Below are 18,888 nucleotides of genomic sequence, written 5' to 3' on the forward strand. Positions count from 1 at the left end.
CTGTCTCTGAAAATCTAGAGCTCTGAACTAGTTTTTTTCTCCAATGATAAACAGAATGCAGGGGCATATTATCAAGGAAGAGATATAAACATCGCTAAGCACACTTAGCGTGTTTCTGTTTATCGCGTCTATCGCCGAATTACATCACTGTCTTAGCGGCGTATTATCAACGCTTTGCGAACAGGCGATGTAATTCCAGTGATAGTCGGCAAGAAACAGAAATATCGCTGGAAACCCAGCGATGATTATGGAGATGCTTGCTTATAGGGGAGTGTGGTCGTAACATGGCGATAAACCTCCCATTATCAGCATAGCTAAGTAAAAGAAAAAGCAGACGTTAACTTAATGCGATAACCGCGGTTAGCATAGTTTGTGTTATCACTGGGGCTGCGTTGTTAATAGTGCGAAGTTGTGTTTCCAACGTTAATCATGCAGACATTTTGAGGAACGCCCACTTTGCATGTCATTAGCGATAATAATCGCTGACTCGCAAAATGGAGAAAATACGACTACTAAATCAAGCAAACACGCGTTAGCGTGCCCTTGAAAATAGTTCGATATTTAAATCGCCGCTTTTCGGCCGAAATCGGCCGCTAAAACGGCAAAAATGGGCTTGATAATATGCCCCGTAATGAGTTCATAGAGGACTCCCAGGTGCTGAGAGCCAACATTTGAATAAACCTCTGTGTCTCACCACTCAACTGTTGCTAAGTCTTTTCCCACAAATAACCTTAAATATCCTACCTGCCAGAGCCTCCCTTAATAACTTATGCATGTAGGTTCCCAACCATTTCCCCTTCCTGACCATACCTCCCTTAAACTAGTTAAAACAATGTGTCTAATGCAAAAGAGCCAGGAGCAGAAGTGCATTCTAAGATGCTCACCCCATTCTTGTGCCATCCTTTTTGGGGAGAAGAAATATTGTACTGGTCCCGGAGACACTGAGAGTGATGCCTTCCCCCCTGCAGCCATGCATTTACCTCTGTACTCTAATTGTCCCCTTCTGTCACAGATGTGAATCATCAGCCACTCTCCAATTACTACCAGATTGGCCTGGACATCATCGCTCTCTGCCTGCAAGATGTGCCCATAAAGCTGCCCGCTGACCTGGAAACCAGCAGTACGGACTTGGCTCATGGCTTCTCTGTTGGTGAGTCAAGCTTGTCTCCTGTGGCTGTGGGGTGGAGCCTGTCCAGTGCCTGAATCAGAAGGTTCTGCTAGTCAAGCCATGCTTCTGGTACAGACCATGGATGCACCAACTGATCCAGTTCCTGAGTAGGGTCTACTTTTCATTACAGACACCGCTGCTGTTGAGGTCTTGGGCCTGACGTGTGTGGTTAAAAGAAAGGACATCACCGCAGAAGAGAGGAAAGCCATCACACAGACCCTTCGCTCGCTGGTGCAGAAGATTCTGGATCAGTACCAGAGCAATGGCGAGATTGGAAATATTTACAGCACCGGGCTAGCCATGCAGGTGAGACATCATGGATGCTGATCGATTGCCTACTTCCACTCTACGTAGACAGTGACCATCTCCACTGCTTTTAATGTCCCAGTTAAACCATCTCAATATCCTTTTCAACCCTTTTCTGCACTTCCATAATTGGAACTCACAAGACCCTTTCTCAGTGCAGTAACTCAAAGAATGGAATGCCCTACACATTCATCCACTCAGAGCTCTCTTCAACTATCTAGTCCCAAGCCCATCTCCGCTGTCTCGATCTTCCGCTCTCGTCAAGGCAGCGGATCAGGAAAGCTCTTTTTGGGGTACCACCTGGTGGATCCCCTTAGCCCCAATAAGAAAAGTGCCCTTTTTGGAGAAATTGAGAATGGGCAGGTGTCTCTCACTCTTCCTCTAGTCTAGCACATAAGACTGCATAGGAAGTGAAACAAGTTAGACAAACCTGCCAGATCAATCAATCAATTAATCAATCAATCAGTGGTTTATAGAGCGTGCTACTCACACGTGAGGGTCTCAAGGTGCCAGAGAATCCTATATTTGCAGTGATAATAAAGTAGGCCTTATCCAAGAATCAATATGTACACACAGTGATTGATATTTACAAATATGCGGGTATTTATCATGAAGTACTCATCTGTATAACACATTTATTAGCATGATCATAATTATTATAAATACCAGTTACTATGAAAAGCCCCCTTCTTCCAAGATGGAATTCTGCAAAGTCCTGTTTCCTTGCAGCTCTGGATACATGTGCACCAGAGGGGTAGAATGATTTCCTTCTCTGCCTTTATGTTTGAAAGGTGACAGGAAAACAGGGAGTTTATAAAAATGAGAATATGGCCACTGAGCACCCAATTGTTAGCATACTAATCAAACCAGAAGTCTGTTTTTGTAAGCCCTAAATAGGAATTCTCTAATATTAAATCTAGGCCATCAGGCCTGTGTTGAATGCTATATTGTCATAAAATAAACCTGCCACACATGATATCCCACACACACAATACTTTATTTCGGTTACAAACCATAAATGTACAGAAGATAATTTCATCTGTATAAAACAATATAAAAAAGTGCCGTGGCGCACCATAAATACATAAAACCAACAGAAAACAAGATCATACAATCTGTATTATCAACCATTTTTTCGACTCCACGTAAAAGTCACAAGGGTAAGACAATCTTAGTCTGTGTAAACATAGAGAACCAGAAGGAAGGAACCCAGGTTCCTAGCAGGCGCTATGTTTGATAGTGACCATTGCATTTTGGGTGAGTGATTTAGTCTCTCCTCCTTTACTAAGCCTATTAGGTGCACTGCTAGTAGACCCGATACATCTTACCTAATACTGTTACATAACGTCTGCAGTCGCTGTGCATTACCTTCAATCCACCGCACACAACGCCATGAATGTACCACCAGAGCCCTCACCTCCCAAGTGGTTGGTCTGGTGCTCAGAGTCAGGCTAACAAAACATTCTGTGTGCCCCTTTAGAGAAGGCCATTTTCTAAAGGCTAAGTTTAGGCTTGTCCTGAAACGTATATCCACTCTTTACTAATGTTGGGCAATTATGTTCTTGAAAAGTAGCGTCACAAATTTTGCATGGCGGTGGGATAACATAATCATTAAATGTTATTAATGCGAAGGCCCCATGTTTGCTTCAAGGACCAAACCCCTGATCTTCTCCATCACCAAAAGGTAGCGAGATACGCCAAAGACAATGCATGGTTTTGTGTCGTATCCTAAGATACGAAGGGTCCCTGCATGCTTTCTCACCCCAGGTGTTCGGCATACTGCTTCACTTAGCATAGGCAGGACAAAAGAATACAACATGCTCTACAGGTTTCCTGCTAGCGCCACAAGCAGGACAGTCCAATCTATCCTCCTCGTCCTGTCGAGCCCAGTCCGAGGTATAGGAGAGCACAGGTATAATTCCATAACAGAACTGCAGATACAGTTTTGGTTCGATCTGGTCAAGGAACCCTTCAATCTTAAACTCAAGTTTCACTGCCAGGATGGCATCAGATAGTGGGCCAAAGGTGACTTGAGAGTACATTAGATCTGATTTGTACTGAGCGTAAAGCAGTTTAATGGTGTTCTTGCTTATGGACCCAGCTGTCGACAGGTCTTCCCACAGGGAGCCAAACCCAACTTTCCCAAAGTATCTCTGATGTACCTAATCCATGTGATATTTACACAGCCAGGGAGCCTCAGTATTTCCTCTAGCCCCTCCAGGTAAGATTTGAGCTCATGGGTTACCAAACTCTCCTCCAGTACAGAATTGGCCTCAGTCCTATCCCTTCTGATATTTGCCTAATACCCATGTCTAACCTAAGAGGTAGTAGTGGGGTGCTGGCACGAAAGCCTGTCAGTTGGCGTAAACATCTGTTTTGGTCTATTATGAGGGCCTTTGAATCTTTGTGCCCCCAGAGCTCCACCCCATAGAGGGCTGCTCCCTTGGGCTGTTGGTTGTAAATTTGTAGTGTCGGTGACACTGGGCGAATACTTTACCCACTCTGCACCTTTATCAGCCCTCTGGTATGTTGTTTGTTTTAGTCTACAACTATCGATGTGATGTCGCCAGTCTAATTTCTTATTAAGAGTTAGACCTAGATACTCAAAGGTTTGCACCCGCTTCAATGGGGATCCCTTGAATTTAGGACTAGATCTTGTCGTAGGAAAGAGGTTAAGAGCCATGGGCCCGATTCAAAGAATGAACTTAAGACTCAATCCTAAACTTACTACTATTTTGGTATTCACAGAATGCACTTACTACTTTTGGCATTCACAGAATGAACTTACTTTTTTTTCTGTATCCACAGAAGTTAGGATTTTGTCTTAAGTTTGTCTTAAGACAGACTTAAGACAGACTTAAGTTAGGATTTTGTCTTAAGTCTGTCTTAAGTCTGTCTTAAGTCTGTCTTAAGTCTGTCTTAAGTTTGTCTTAAGTCTGTCTTAAGTCTGTCTTAAGACAAAATCCTAACTTCTGTGAATACCAAAAGTAGTAAGTTCATTCTGTGGATGCCAAAAGTAGTAAGTGCATTCTGTGAATACCAAAAGAGTAGTGAGTTTAGGATTGAGTATGTATTTTGTCTGTGAGACATTAATTTCTAGACCCCTCTTGCGGCAAAAAGTGTCAAAGCTGTCAAAGGTCTTTTGTAGCCCCATGGGTGATTTGGACATTAGTAGGGTGTTGTCTTAAAACATAATTTCAAGGACCCTGTGTCCAGCAAGTTGCGGAAAATCACGACACACCCGTTCAGGTGATCAATCAGATTATTAACATAAATTGTAAAGAGGGTGTGGGATAGAACGCAGCCCTGCCTTATCCATCTGGTGACAGGAAAGAGGTCTGTCAACTCACTATGTTGACCCCACCATTACTTGTCAGAGCTTCTTTCTTGGGACCAGGTCAAATGCTGACCTAAGGTCTCCAAAAACTATGTACAACCTGCCTTGTCCCAAGACCAGCAAAATAGCATTTGAAGGCGAAAGACTGGGTCAAGTGTACTTGCACTGTCCCAGAAGCAGGACTGCAGGCGAGTCAGCACTTCCTTAGTTGCCAGCCATTCTTGGAGCTTTCCCAATAGAATTCTACTAAATATGCTTTGTGAACAGTCAATCAGGCTTATGGGCCTATAGTTAGCCGGGAGCGAAGGGCAGCCTTTTTTGTGCAGGGAAACAATTTCAGCGTATAGCCAAGTGGGGGTAATTGATGTATTTTGTCATGGCCTGGTGCCTTATTTGGGGCGGTCTTAGTGATAGAAGTTCTAACGTCTTGCAGCGTAATGCTGAGTGCCTGTTCTTTTTCATGTCCGTGTTGTGACTACTGGTGTGTCACAACTAGTAGCTGCCACAGTGAGCTTGACCTTTAAGCTCCAGTTGCAGAATAAAGGCTAGAAAAGTGAGTGACCCAATCATGATATCCCAAACGACTACTGTTTACGTATAGCACATTCAGTCACCTGCACATCTGTACTCAGTCCTTCACCTGTACTGAGTCTCAATGCTCTCTCCCCTCCGTTTCCTTTTATTTAGCCACTGCTTTTTTCATCAAGTCACCACAGATGTACTGGGTCCTAATAGCTCTCTCTAACCCCCACTAATCAAGTATTTCTTGCTCTCACCAAACTAATTCTTTAGTAAGTCTTTGCAATTCTCCGTGATTTAGATATGTGCTGGTGACTCATATTCAATTTCCTTTATTGAGGTTACCTGCTTACATGCAGTGAACAAACTGTTTGCGTCCACTGCACTACTTTCACAGTGCAAAGGACGTGAGTGACACACCACCACACTGCGGGAGAAAATCTTTCTGGTTCAATAACAAGAGGTTTTTCTTTTTACAAGTGAGGTCAGCAGTGAAGAACTTCCCTTGTGCCCCAAGATTATTGTTTTTTGATGAGAAACATCGGTTATATCGCGGTATTCACACCGCAATACCTTTACAACGCGGGTATTACAACGCAAATCATGACTTGCGCTGGATGGAGCTCTAAGCTAAGGAATAGTATGATTTACTATTCCAACACCTTCCCTACTGTAACGTAGGCCGGGGTTGGAATAGTAAATTATACTATTCCTAAGTCCATCACCCTCCAGCACAAGTCTTTGTAACGACTTGCGTTGTAATGCCTGCGTTGTAAAGGTATCGCGGTGTGAAAACCGCGATGTAACATCCTATATTCTTTTTTGATCAGTGTGATGTGCAGCAATCAGATGTAACACTGAGTGTTGTTAACGGGGAAAATGTCCACTACGCTGCAATACCTCTCCCTATGTTGTGTCGGAGCCAAGGATGACGGGGTGCTCCACAATATGGAGGCATCACTATTTCTGAGTCCTTTGAATGACAATGGGTAGACAGTATTTGTTGACATGTTATACAACTCTGGTGGGTCTCCCTGATCACGTCCGGCCACTCCCCGCATTTATTACCTAGACCCACATGGTCACAGGGTCAAACCCCATTAGCATACTTATAAGGGTTGTTCGTACAAATCCCTTATGCCCACTGACACATGTAAGAGTCTAGTGGTCCAGTTGCGTCACTGGAGCGACACTACAGTCCATCCCAAAAATGAACAAATTGAAAACAACAGCAAATAATATCAACAAATATAAATGTATAAAAAAAACTGGCGTGATTTACTGATTTTACTGCAGCCGTACACAGGGGTTCAGCAAGCCAAACTAACTGGATAATACATTGGACACAAGTGATTACATTTATTGACCAGGGTATCTGTTACATGGGAGTGACACTTATCTATTGCACAAAGTAATCCTCCGGCTTCCTGATTTCCTCAGATGAAGACCATGTGCTGATGCTGGAGGGCTAGGGGCTGTACAGATTTGTTTATGTGTAATCTTACCTCCTTGCCTCACAGGCATCTAATCCTTAAAACACTGAGGAAATCATTGAGGCTGTGAGTTACAGCTTCTTGATATACTCAAAATGCAAACCCCGCAATGCCAAGGGCTTCCGCTGCTCTACATCCCAGTAGCATGCCATGGCGGTCTTCAGCAACATATAATTGTGTATCTACTGAATGAGGTCTGTACGCTATCCTCATTCGGAATTGACCTCTTATGTTGAGTGGCTTGTCTTGGCTTTAGGCGAATACTTCAACCATTGCTTATTGTAGACATGTGAGTGGTTGCATGGCGAGGGATGTACGTTGTTACAACGCATGCTTTTACAACGCATGCCTTTATGATGCAACTTTTACAACGCAAGTCGTTACAACGGCTTGCGTTGGGGGGCGCTGGATAGTGAATAGTTTAATTTACTATTCCAACTCCAATCCCCGTGGATAGTAGGGAAGGTGTTGGATAGTAAATTAAAACTATTGCCTATCCTAGAGCGCCCCCCAGCGCAAGTCGTTGTAATTACTTGCGTTGTAATGGTTGCGTCGTAAAGGTACTGCGTTGTTAAAGTTGTGTTGTAAACGCTGTTCCCCCATGGGGAGATATGCTTCATCGTACGTTATGTTGATGGACGCCCCCTGAGTCCACTACTGCTATTGAGTTCAGATGATTATTTGACACTGGGGAAGCTGACGTGTGCCTTGGGATGCTGTACTGAAGGTAGAGACGGAGTGAATGGTGCGTTCTTCTTTGTCATTGTCATCCTTGTCACTGTTTCTCTCTTGTACCTCTGGTACAGCATTCACCGTGGTGTGCGATGTGCTACCTTCTCTTGAACGACGCACTTTCATGAAGTGGTTGTTTATCACAACCTGCGCAATTCTTTCCTCTGGCTGGACACACTGTGTATCTTGAGCTGGTTCTCCACAGTTGCTGCACGTTCTGGGGCTCGTACACCGGGTGTCAGCGAGACGGTGTTGACTGGTTCCACTTTGAGTGATTTGTTCAAGACGGCACCCATGTGAGAAGCACTGGCTTTTGAGAATTCTTTTGTTCTGCCCATTAATATGTCTGCCAGAGATGTTCAAGACTCTTCTAGGATGCCTTTTCAGAGCTTCGCTAACACACACCCCAAAATAATTTGGCCATGTATTTCTGTGTTTTCGCCAGAAAACCACACATGCTGGCCAACTCCTTTAACCGCGTGTAGAAAGTGTTGATAGATTCTTCTGCATGCTGCCTGGCTTCTCGAAATACAAACAGTTCATAATCCTTATTTTGACTTTGTCTCGAAAGAGGCATTAAGAGCCGTGATGAGGCAAGGGTGTGTTTTTGGCGTGACTTCCATGATGGCATTGGAGATTCTATGAATTTCCTTGCCACCTAAGTGGAGGACATGGCCCTTTTATGCATTGTCCACCTGGGTGGCTTCAAAGAACAGCAGCACTCTTTCTACCCAATCCTTCCATCTAGGTGCTTGGACAGATGGGGCACCCTCAATTGTGACCTGCTCGACAGGTGGTATGCTCTCCGGATCACTGACAGAATATCGACAAAGGTAAGTACAAAAATATCGAAACCACAATATCGTTTTTTTTTTCAATGTCTTCGAAATAATAAATAATTAATTAAATACTAAATATAATTAATAAAAACATAGTTAGAATTATTAAAAAATATTAAAAATGATAAATAATAAATGTAACATTAAAAAATGTAACATACATATTTACTGTTTTATATATAGTAACTTAATAATATTTTCGAATAATTATTTTATTTAATTATAAAATGTTAGAAACATAATAAAAATTATAAATACACACATATATATATATATATATATATATATATATATATATATATATATATATATATATCCAAGCTCCAGTTACACCAAACAAACGAGTCACTCTTCAAAGCGGGTGCTGTCACGCGATGGTGTCCGCGTGTAAAATAGCAGCTCCAATTTCCTCGCAATACCCAGCCGGGTTAGGGAAAAGACAGCACTCACGGGTACAGCAGTATATCAGCAAAGGGTTTTATTCAGAACAAACGCATTTCGGGAGCAAAATCCCTTCGTCGGTGTTTACATCGGAATGCGCTGTGCAGCACCGTTATAAATGTTTGTAAGAGTGATGAAAACAAACAATGGACTTTGCCACAAACGCAATTTAGCGCGCCATCTTTGAATATGTTATAGTTTAACATTTGTCATAGGAAAGTGTCAGTTAGGTCGGATAAACCATCATTCAAGCCGTGTATCGGCACAAATACACAATCGCATATGATAGCCAAGCAATAATACTTATTGGACAGAACAAATCCAAACTCTATGGCCCTGAGAGCAAAAAACGTTGTCAATCGCAACGTAACAACCTTGCAATGACCACATTTTTAAGATAGTCATGTCAGGCAAAAATCTTGCCGTGGATCGGCAATTGCAGCCTTACATTGGCTGCTAAAATCTCAGGTGGTTAACATGGAATAGACAAACCTCAAACAATTCCTATGAAAAAATTCACATCTAGGTGCAACTTCAATCAAAAACCCATGTTTGCCGGATTATTACACTTAAACCAGATTATTCCATCATACAGTTTCACATACAAAATATTGATATCTTCTCTTCAACCCAAATGAGATGCCAGTTCTTCTCCCATGTTCAAACCTCTTGGCGCCCTTGTCTCTAGGTCAATGATGTAATGGGATTCTAATCTCCTGAGGGTTTGCAATCTATTTCCTCCTCTTGGACTCTCACCAACATGGTCCAAGCAGAAGTATCTCAGGAGATTCCTGTCACTATTGTGCTTGATAGCGAAATGACGGGCCACCGGATATGAAAAGTCTTTATTTACGATGGCCCTCATATGCTCCAGCACCCTTAATTTGACGGGATTAATAGTACTTCCAACGTACCTTAACAGACAGGGGCAGACCAGACAATAGACCGCATGGTCAGTGTGGCAGGACATGAATTTATTAATTTTCTTGCCACCTCTGCAGCCTGTTACCTCATTTGTTAATGTTCTCTTGCTGGCTGAGCAGGCCTTGCATTTTCCGCAGGGGAAAAAGCCTTTGGCATCCTTTAGGGGCCCTAGTTGTTTTTCCAGAGGTTGTAGGTAACTATGGACCATCTGATCACGTAGTGATCTTGCCTTCCTGAACGTTATTAATGGCACGTCAGGAATATCAGGCCCTACAATTAGGTCGGATTTCAGGATATGCCAATGTTTAGACATTATGGATCTCAATTTGGAAGAATCCGCAGAATAAGGTGTTATCATGCGGAATTTTCCTTCTGATGTGGCATAAATAAAAAATGCAGTTTTTAGAATTCCATCATTTATTCTCAATTGTACATGTCAGATACAATTAATGGTCTAGAAATTCCTATCATGGTCATAATGCATTGGGAAAATGCTGGCAACGCCTGTGTGCTTCTTCTTTGGTAATGTACCGTTGTAATGGACATTGCAGTAGAGCAGTAAATCCAATGTACCTGATGCAGTGCACAATGGCAAAATAAAAGCTGATTGATCTCGCAAATGCATGCTCATACCTGTCCGTTACACAATCTGCAATCCCCATTATCCTTTATCATCACAATGCGATGTCCCTCCATATTGTTGGAATTGATATTCTGTCAGGGGGAACAGCGTTTACTACGCAACTTTTACAACGCTGTGCCTTTATGACGCAACTTTTACAACGCAAGTCGTTACAACGACTTGCGCTGGGGGGCGCTCTAGCATAGGGAATAGTTTAATTTACTATCCAACTCCTTCCCTACTATCCACGGGGACTGGAGTTGGAATAGTAAATTAAACTATTCACTATCCAGCGCCCCCCAACGCAAGTCGTTGTAACGACTTGCGTTGTAAAAGTTGCGTCGTAAAGGCATGCGTTGTAAATGCATGCGTAGCAATGACATACATCCTTCTGTCAGAGATCCAGTTAATGACTTCTGTTCTCCATTACTTGCTTGAAACAATCAAGACTGGGAAACCATTCTTTTCATCTGATTGGTCCCCTGTTCTAAAACAATCTTCCTATGCCTTTCAAAAACATTGCCGGCTGGGCAGAGCTGGGCCAGTAATATGCTGTCGGTGCCTAACAGGCACCGCCAGCCATATTATGATGTGGGTTGTTGAAAGTCCTTTCCATGGCGGTGATGCCGCCATGGAAAGGCTGGCGGGGAATGGCTTTAGGGGCCTGTTGCGAGCCCCCAGGAGGCAGTGGGGGTGCATTTGGGGGGTACCCATGGTATACCCCTGCAGTTCCCGGCACTGCGTGGAGCCTGCCACGTGGTGCAGGGAAATGCGGTGCATACCCTTTTACCATTGCGGATGGTGCTGCAGCCAGCAACACCATCCGCAATGGTGAAAGGGCAATGGTGAAAGGGCAGGATGCGCCCGCCTGTAAGGCAGGCGCATCCTAATTGGTCCGCTGGAACCGCCGCACGTCTGGCGGTCGGTCCCATCGCAGTTATAATATAATGAGCCCCTTAATTTTGTAACTATCATTAAGTGAGAGTTTTGTAAGGGATATACGAGCATTAATCAATACTAATTTCAATCTGTAGTAATGTAAGTACTATTATTAATTAACACTAGACAGTATCCCAATGCATAATAATTAAATATCTTCACTAAGTCCAAAATAGTCTACACACTACTCATCAAATGATTTGCATACCGGTTCTAATGGGCATTTCACTGTCAACATTCATTTTGCAATTAATTATCAATTGCTACTCTGCAGGTCAATTGCCTGTGTACACTTGGTATGTTTTAACAGTGTCCATTAGTGTAGTAAAATATGCATTTTTCTTAAATGGTAAACATATTTGTAGACCTAAGACTATAAGAGCCTCATCATAAAACTTTACCTACATGCCCGACACCCAAAAAGAAAGCCATGTAATGTAACTGTGTCATAGTTAGAGTATTTATTTTTTGAAACAGTTCACTGTAATAGTTGGCTTTACTCTCATGAACCAGTTCAATAGAGTTAATATAAATCTCTTACCTGTTTGAGATACTAGTTGCTGTAGATGTATCATCTTGGATAAATACCGATGAAAGCTTTCTCTGCTCTCTTTGAAGCTGAAGGATCTTGATATGTTTATTGTTTATTTTGATATGGAACATGGCCTTGATACAAGAGACAGTGTCTCCTAAACATATTTATAGTATATAGACAGTTACCAATAAATGGTGCCTCCCCCTAGAGATGGTTTCTATTGCGTTTGCGCCAAGGTCTTAAATATAAGGTCTACGATAAACTGATTGTCTTTCAGTTTTATATGACCTAAAAGCCTGAACTTGGACTGTACAATGCACTCAAGATAGTTGATATCATGTCAGTGCACATGGCTAGTTTTCCTCTATCAAACAAATCTTTACACTAGTCATAGAATTCCAAAAGTTGCATTAAGTATTTTAGAAAATCTCTCAACAGTTTCAAGCTTTGCCCTTTGATAACAGGGTAATTCTGTCACTTCTTTTGGGCCCTGCGTGCATGAACAAATTAAATATGTACAGGATTGGAGCTTCTCTCAACTGTAAGAGGTAATTTATTTTATTGAGTCCAATAGTAGTACAAAGCTTTTGGTAGTGCTAAGCTAGCATTTGCCTTGTTTGAATTTAGCCATGCATCAAAATAATAAGCAGTAAGATGCAAATTAATCTATACATATTTTCTAATATTTTGATCCAGTTCATCAGGAGTATTTGCCTATGATCAAGCCATTTCATCTTGAATGAAAGTTGAAGAATCAATTAATGGCACATTATGACCCCTTTTTGAGTAGGTTTGAGAGTTAAAGTGCCAAGTTTGTCAGGTCATTCCATTAGTAATTCATCTATTTTGTAGTTTTGGTGTGGTTCAAAACACAATCCACATTGCCTTTCACTTTCTCTATTCAATATTAAGCTCATCATATCAGCACAGCTTTCAATTATTTACCAAAATCGCTTGTTTATGTTGTCTGGCAGAAAATCCATATGTTTTTTTGACATTCAAATTCAGGTATGATTTATTCGACATGTCATTGTGACCAACAATAAATCAGAAAACCTCAATGTTGTGACTTGATCTATACCAACAAATGATGAAGGTCTGGAAGTAGAGGATACATGGAAATGTTAGCCAAGCATGTGACCACAGATTTCTTATTTTATATTTATTTCAAGGGCCTGTTTTGAGATTCTTACCTTTGAAATATGTCAGTAAATCTGTTTAAAGGCCTTTTATCCAATCACATATATATGACATTACTTTTTGCCTTTCAAGGCTTTTCATTATATGTTGCTAGCTGACTGAATCAAATGCCTTGAATATATTGTATACATACATACATTACATTGACGATGACTCCACCTTTGTACCCTCTTGCAGAGTATTAGACTTTCAAAACACCCCCTCCCGTTTATAAAGCCTTCACACCATTTTGTCTCTAGTTTCACAGAGCATGTGAGTCATACATTATCTTGGTGAACAATTATTTTAAATCTGTTCTGGGGTTCTCGCTAAAATGGATGTGAGCATAAGTATGTTCTTCTTGATGCATTGAGGAACTCTAGATTTTTCCTTGTTTATATTATATAGCTCATTCATGCGAATGTTATCAAGGCAAACTAATATCCTTTAACAAAAATCTTATTATCTATATTTGTTGTCAATATACAAAGCTACAGAGGACAACAATCTAGCAAGAAGTATCTTTTTTCATTATTCTTGCAATATCATGTTGTCTTACTTGAACATCTTCTTATATTATCAGGCACTGCCTTTTATTTATAACTATCTTTTCAAAGGATTATGACTGTTTTTTGCTGTTCTGTTGTTTAGGTCTGAAGCATTTTGTCTTTCAGATTTATCAAAATTCCAGAATATATTTTCTACTGAAAACGAGTACCCTAACTCTTTTATATTGGTAGCCTATGGATGGTTAGAACTGGAGTTCTCCGTAATGTAATGATTTCTTCCATCAATGTTCATGCCAGCTTCATGGTATCTAGAATATTTAGAATATTGTTAGATTTTTTTTTTAATACAAATGTCCAAGTCTCTGAATTTTATGATTTTTTATGCTTTTTTTATTTATAATTTTTTTTTTGCTTTTCTTTTGCGGATGCCATTACAGCATCTCAGTCATTTTAAAAGGCATTTTTCTGGCCCATAGAAATGTGACGCAAGTCAGATTTGAGGTTTTTTTCTTTTCATTTCCTTACATTCTTTGTCTCTTTTCTGCAAATATGTTCCTAGTTTTTGTCAAATCTGAACAGTGAGCATAATTATATTAGGTTGTGCTACTACAGGTTCTCCAATTCTATCATCAGTTCAATCCTTTCTTGAGACAACAGTTGTGAACTTTTACCCAGAATATTATGTTGTGCTTCTGGCTAGGGGTAGTGTGTGTGTGTTACTCCCAAATCCTGACTCAGAGAGGGATCATAGATATTGCAAATCACCTTTAGTTTAAATGCCTTCAACCTTTGCATAGTGAAATGTTATAGCATTGAGCCTGTCTATCACATTTTGAAAAAAATGGTCCTAAAAATAGTTTGGGCCCGATTCACAGAACTAACTTAAGACAAAATCCTAAATTTGCTACCATTTTGGTATTCACAGAAGGCACTTACTCATTTTGGTATTCACAGAAGGCACTTACTCATTTTGGTATTCACAGAAGGCACTTACTCATTTTGGTATTCATAGAAGGCACTTACTCATTTCGGTATACACAGAAGTTAGGAGTCCTAACTTTAGGACTCCTAAATGCCTTCTGTGAATACCGAAAATCTTAAAGTTAGGATTTTTCTCAGTTTAGGAGGAGTAAAGTTAGGAGTCCTAACAAAATGGAGTAAGTTTAGGATTTTATCTTAAGTTAGTTCTGTGAATCGGGCCCTTTATGTTTATTTAATACATGCTCGTTTTATTCTTTAAATATTCTTATCCTATCACCTCATATTTTGTAGTGGTATTTTTACTGGGATTGTTGAAGTTTACTTTATTTTAAATGATGCTAGTCTTAATTGTCCTGTGTTTACCTTTTATATTATATTCATCTTCAAGCTTAAGAAATTGTATTCTGCTGCTCACGTATTTATTAGATGATGACACAAATTAGGTTCTAACTTTTAGAACAATATGTTCCTCTCTATGTAAATTATATTGGAAGACATACATGAAGATGTGCTGTGACCCTGTTCTTTGTGCTATGAAGAGAGTTCGCAAAATTGGTAAGGACAATATTGATATGTGGCCAAGACAGCAATTCCTACTACAATTTTAGCATTTTGTTTCTACTCAGAACAACTCAATCCGAAAAATGGTGCTTACATTTTTCCAGTTTTCTCTTTCAATGATAAAAGCATAATTTCATCCTTGTTACTGGTCTCTATCAGACTTTACTTACACAGGACAATTTTCAAATTACCAGAGAGACAGAAGGAAGCAAAAGCCACTATGTCTGACTCTGTTTTTTATACGTATCTAATTGAATTTCTTCTGATTGCTATTCTGAGCACTAGGTCAAATCAAAAGTTTCACAATATTTTGGCTTTAGGAAGCTTCAGTCATGATGTTCTTTTAAAGGGTAGTAATGTGGTTTCAATTCCAATTTGTTGTAAATAGTTTTTCATATTTTATTAATTTCCCATATGTTTCTTCTTAAATGAAGTTTTAGAAAAGATGTAATATGAAATGCAACTGGCTTACTACAACCGAAAAAAAATATATTCCACAAAAAAACAACTAAGATCACATTGTTCCAGATTAGAACATAACACAAAATGGTATAATATATCATGTCAATGTAAATATGCAAAAAATGCTGCATGTTGGAAATGTTTGACATTTGATTGATCAAAACTAGCAAAACAGATTTGTTGTGACACTTTTGCCTTCATGCCGTAATACAATATACCAAAACAGTACAAAATGATCTAATGAGATATCATGCTATTACAGAATGAGTATATTGCACCCTCAATCTAACCACCCTGAAAAGCCTGTGACTGCTTGCCGACGCTACTACAGAGTTTCAAGTATGGAAAAGACTGTATTTGGCCTAATTTGCAGAGCCATGATAGGATGCGCCCACACGGCTGAGGCCCAGCAGCCACTCTTTCTCTATGTCCTCCAAAAAGGTGTCCGACAATATAATAGTACACAATGACATTAAAACAAGATTTCATGCTATAGCATAATACATAGTCATATCATCCTGTATTAAAATAGAACATGTTGTAGCATGGTACTATAGCATAAAATAACAATACAATATGCAGCCACACAGCATGTCATATCAACAGATCAATATCACAGACCATAATAATACGGTGTACTCTAACAACATTCAATGCTCTAATGTAACAATATGACATATCAAATCATAACATAACACAACAAAACAGCATTATTTTCCATGAACACATAACATTCAGTACCATAGCAGAATACTGTAATGTACTGAAACGGTTGGAAACAGCCTTTTTTTGCACAGTATTTCCCCAGATTTTTGTCTTCTTTTCTGAACCGATTTTTGTTAGCCGCAAGACTCTATGCACTTTAACCCCGCTCACCAAATGTAAAGTGCTTGTGCTTTCCCTTTCAAACATGGTGAAATTGGTATACACTTGATTGGTACGTTTAATTTACATGTAAATCCATACTGTATGGTACCACATATGCCCAGGGACTGTATATTAAATGCTCCTTGTGGGCAACAGCACTCGTTGTGCCTCTCACAAAAGTAACACTGTAAAACATTTCTCTAGACCTTCCATTTCAGCCTAGGAGTCCAGTTTCAACCTGTCAATACCAACCATTCGACAGACCTAACCTTCCTTCTAATACTTATAATTCACCACTAAGGTAGGCTCTACATGCCGATAGGGCACGTGGACGGTATTTTAATGTAGGACATGTATATTTAATGTTCTACGTGTCCTAGCTGTGAAAAACCTTCAATGCTGTTTTCTATCTGGCAAGGCTGGCTAATACTATTACATTTAGTAAGTGCTTAATTTAGTTAGGGAGTAGCAAGAAAAATAGTCCAAGTACTTATTTTAATACTAATTTAAATAAAAACTTTATGGTCAAGTTGGATTTTATATTAATATTTTGAAAACACTTTTAGAAAGTTGTCCTTTTCCTAATTACAATCAAAAGGCTTTCCTGCCAGTGTCCAGTTGTCACCTGACCCCTGATGGCTCTCCTGTGTTGAGATGTGTATTTCTCCCAGACAGTGGAGAAAGAGTTCTATGTGTTGTGAGGGTCTTTTGTCGCTCAGCGGGATGACCTGGGGACTGTGCCCAGCTCCTTCCTGAGCTTTACAGAATGTCTATCCTGTCACTAACAGATGTAGCTCATGCCTTGTTCTGCCTCCCTGTTGTCTGAGCTGGCACCACATTTAGGAGGAGGAGACTAAAAGACAAGAACTAGTTCTGGTGGTAGTCAAAGAAGTGCCCCGACCAACAGCCTGGCACCGGGCATAAAGTGACCTACCCAGAACCTCTCGTCAGAACACTCCTGGACCTGCAAAGAATCAGAAGGACTCTCCTGCCGACTGAAGAACCGAGGAAAGGCTGGCCTGCTTGGCTTGAACCCAGTATCCCAGAAGTGGTTCCAAGTCTCAGTTGGCTGACCTCCTATTTGAGCCACAGAGAGACAACAAGCTCCCAGAGGCCTCTCTTCCTGCAACTGCCCAGTTGACCAGTTCCAACTGGGCCGATCCTGAATCCTGCTGCTGGCCTCTGTTGGAGTCAAACATAGCCACCAAGCATTGCTCTTCAAGTCCTGGACCCTTAGCTGGGGTTAAAGTGTGCTCCTCCTGTCCCCAAACTGCAAGAATTTGATACTTAGAAACATTTTTCCCAACTTGCTCCTTGGAGAATCAACAGAGATTGGGGCCAATGTCAATGTAACAGCCAATGATGTTGAAACACCAGTTGCCTTCAACTTGCAGGTTTGCCCCGCTGAAAGAGTTACTATTTCTAGAAAATTTGCTAAGTCCGAACGCAGAGGGCTTCACTGGAACTGATGCCAAGCTGCTTCCAATCGAGGTTGAGGCTTTACTTGGCACGGTCTTCAGAATTTGCCCGCTTGGAGCTTTCCTGCCTTGGTCCACAATCACACTGAAACACCCATGCTTTAGCAGCTTACCATTATTGAGCCCTGCTCTGATCCAGATTACAGTGTTCTCTGCTGATGCATCATTGACGACCACTTTTCTTTTCAGAAAACTTTCTAAGTCAGGAGGTAAACTTTCTACTGGGACGAACCTGGTCCCTGTACCCGACCGGCGACCTATCATGGTCAGCCTTCACTTATGAGTTTGACCCAGTCTTGCGCAAACAGATAACCGCGATTGGGGCTTTGCGCATTCTGGTGCTATTTTTAATTCATATCTATTGTATGACTTTTTTTTTTGTTGTCATTTTGGTATCTTATTGATTAAAATAGGTATACAACGTTTACAATGCAACTTTTACAACACACTACCATTACAACAAAACTTTTACAACGCAACATCCATTACAATGCATACATTTACAACGCAGTCATTACAACGCATGACAATACAACGCACACCACTACAACGCATACCATTACAACGCTGTCATTACAACGCATACCATTACAACGCAAAACTTACCATCCAATACTTACCCTACTGTTGCACCCCCTGGAGTTAGAATAGTAATTTTAACCCCTACACTATCCAATATTTTCCCTACTGTTGCACCCCCTGGAGTTAGAATAGTAATTTTAACCCCTACACTATCCAACACTTACCTTATTTGCAATGTAATGAAATGTGTTGTAATGGTATGCGTTGTAAATGTAATATGCGTTGTAGTGGAATGCGTTGTAAAGGTATTTTTTAAGAATTCGTTGTAATGGTATGCGTTGTAAAGGTGTGCGTTGTAATGGATGTTGCGGTGTAAAAAATGCGTTGTAAAGGTATGCGTTGTAAAAGTGTGCGTTGTAACGTCATACATCCATTAAAATATTCTTTATAAATACATTTTGGTATTTTTTATTT

The 18,888-nt window shown here is 40.6% G+C and overlaps 1 protein-coding gene across 1 annotated transcript in view; it reads left to right on the plus strand.

Annotated features, from left to right (window-relative positions):
- Positions 1-18,888, plus strand: part of LOC144767052 (cobalamin binding intrinsic factor-like) — a 119,718-nt gene that overhangs the window by 52,665 nt on the left and 48,165 nt on the right. Inside the window, exons 4-5 of the mRNA XM_078650688.1 lie at positions 1,013-1,150; positions 1,299-1,474. Of these exons, the coding sequence (XP_078506814.1) occupies positions 1,013-1,150; positions 1,299-1,474 (314 nt within the window). The remainder of the gene's footprint in view (positions 1-1,012; positions 1,151-1,298; positions 1,475-18,888) is intronic.

The sequence above is a fragment of the Lissotriton helveticus genome, chromosome 1_1 (genome assembly GCF_964261635.1).
Source record: "Lissotriton helveticus chromosome 1_1, aLisHel1.1, whole genome shotgun sequence".
Lineage (NCBI taxonomy): Eukaryota > Metazoa > Chordata > Amphibia > Caudata > Salamandridae > Lissotriton > Lissotriton helveticus.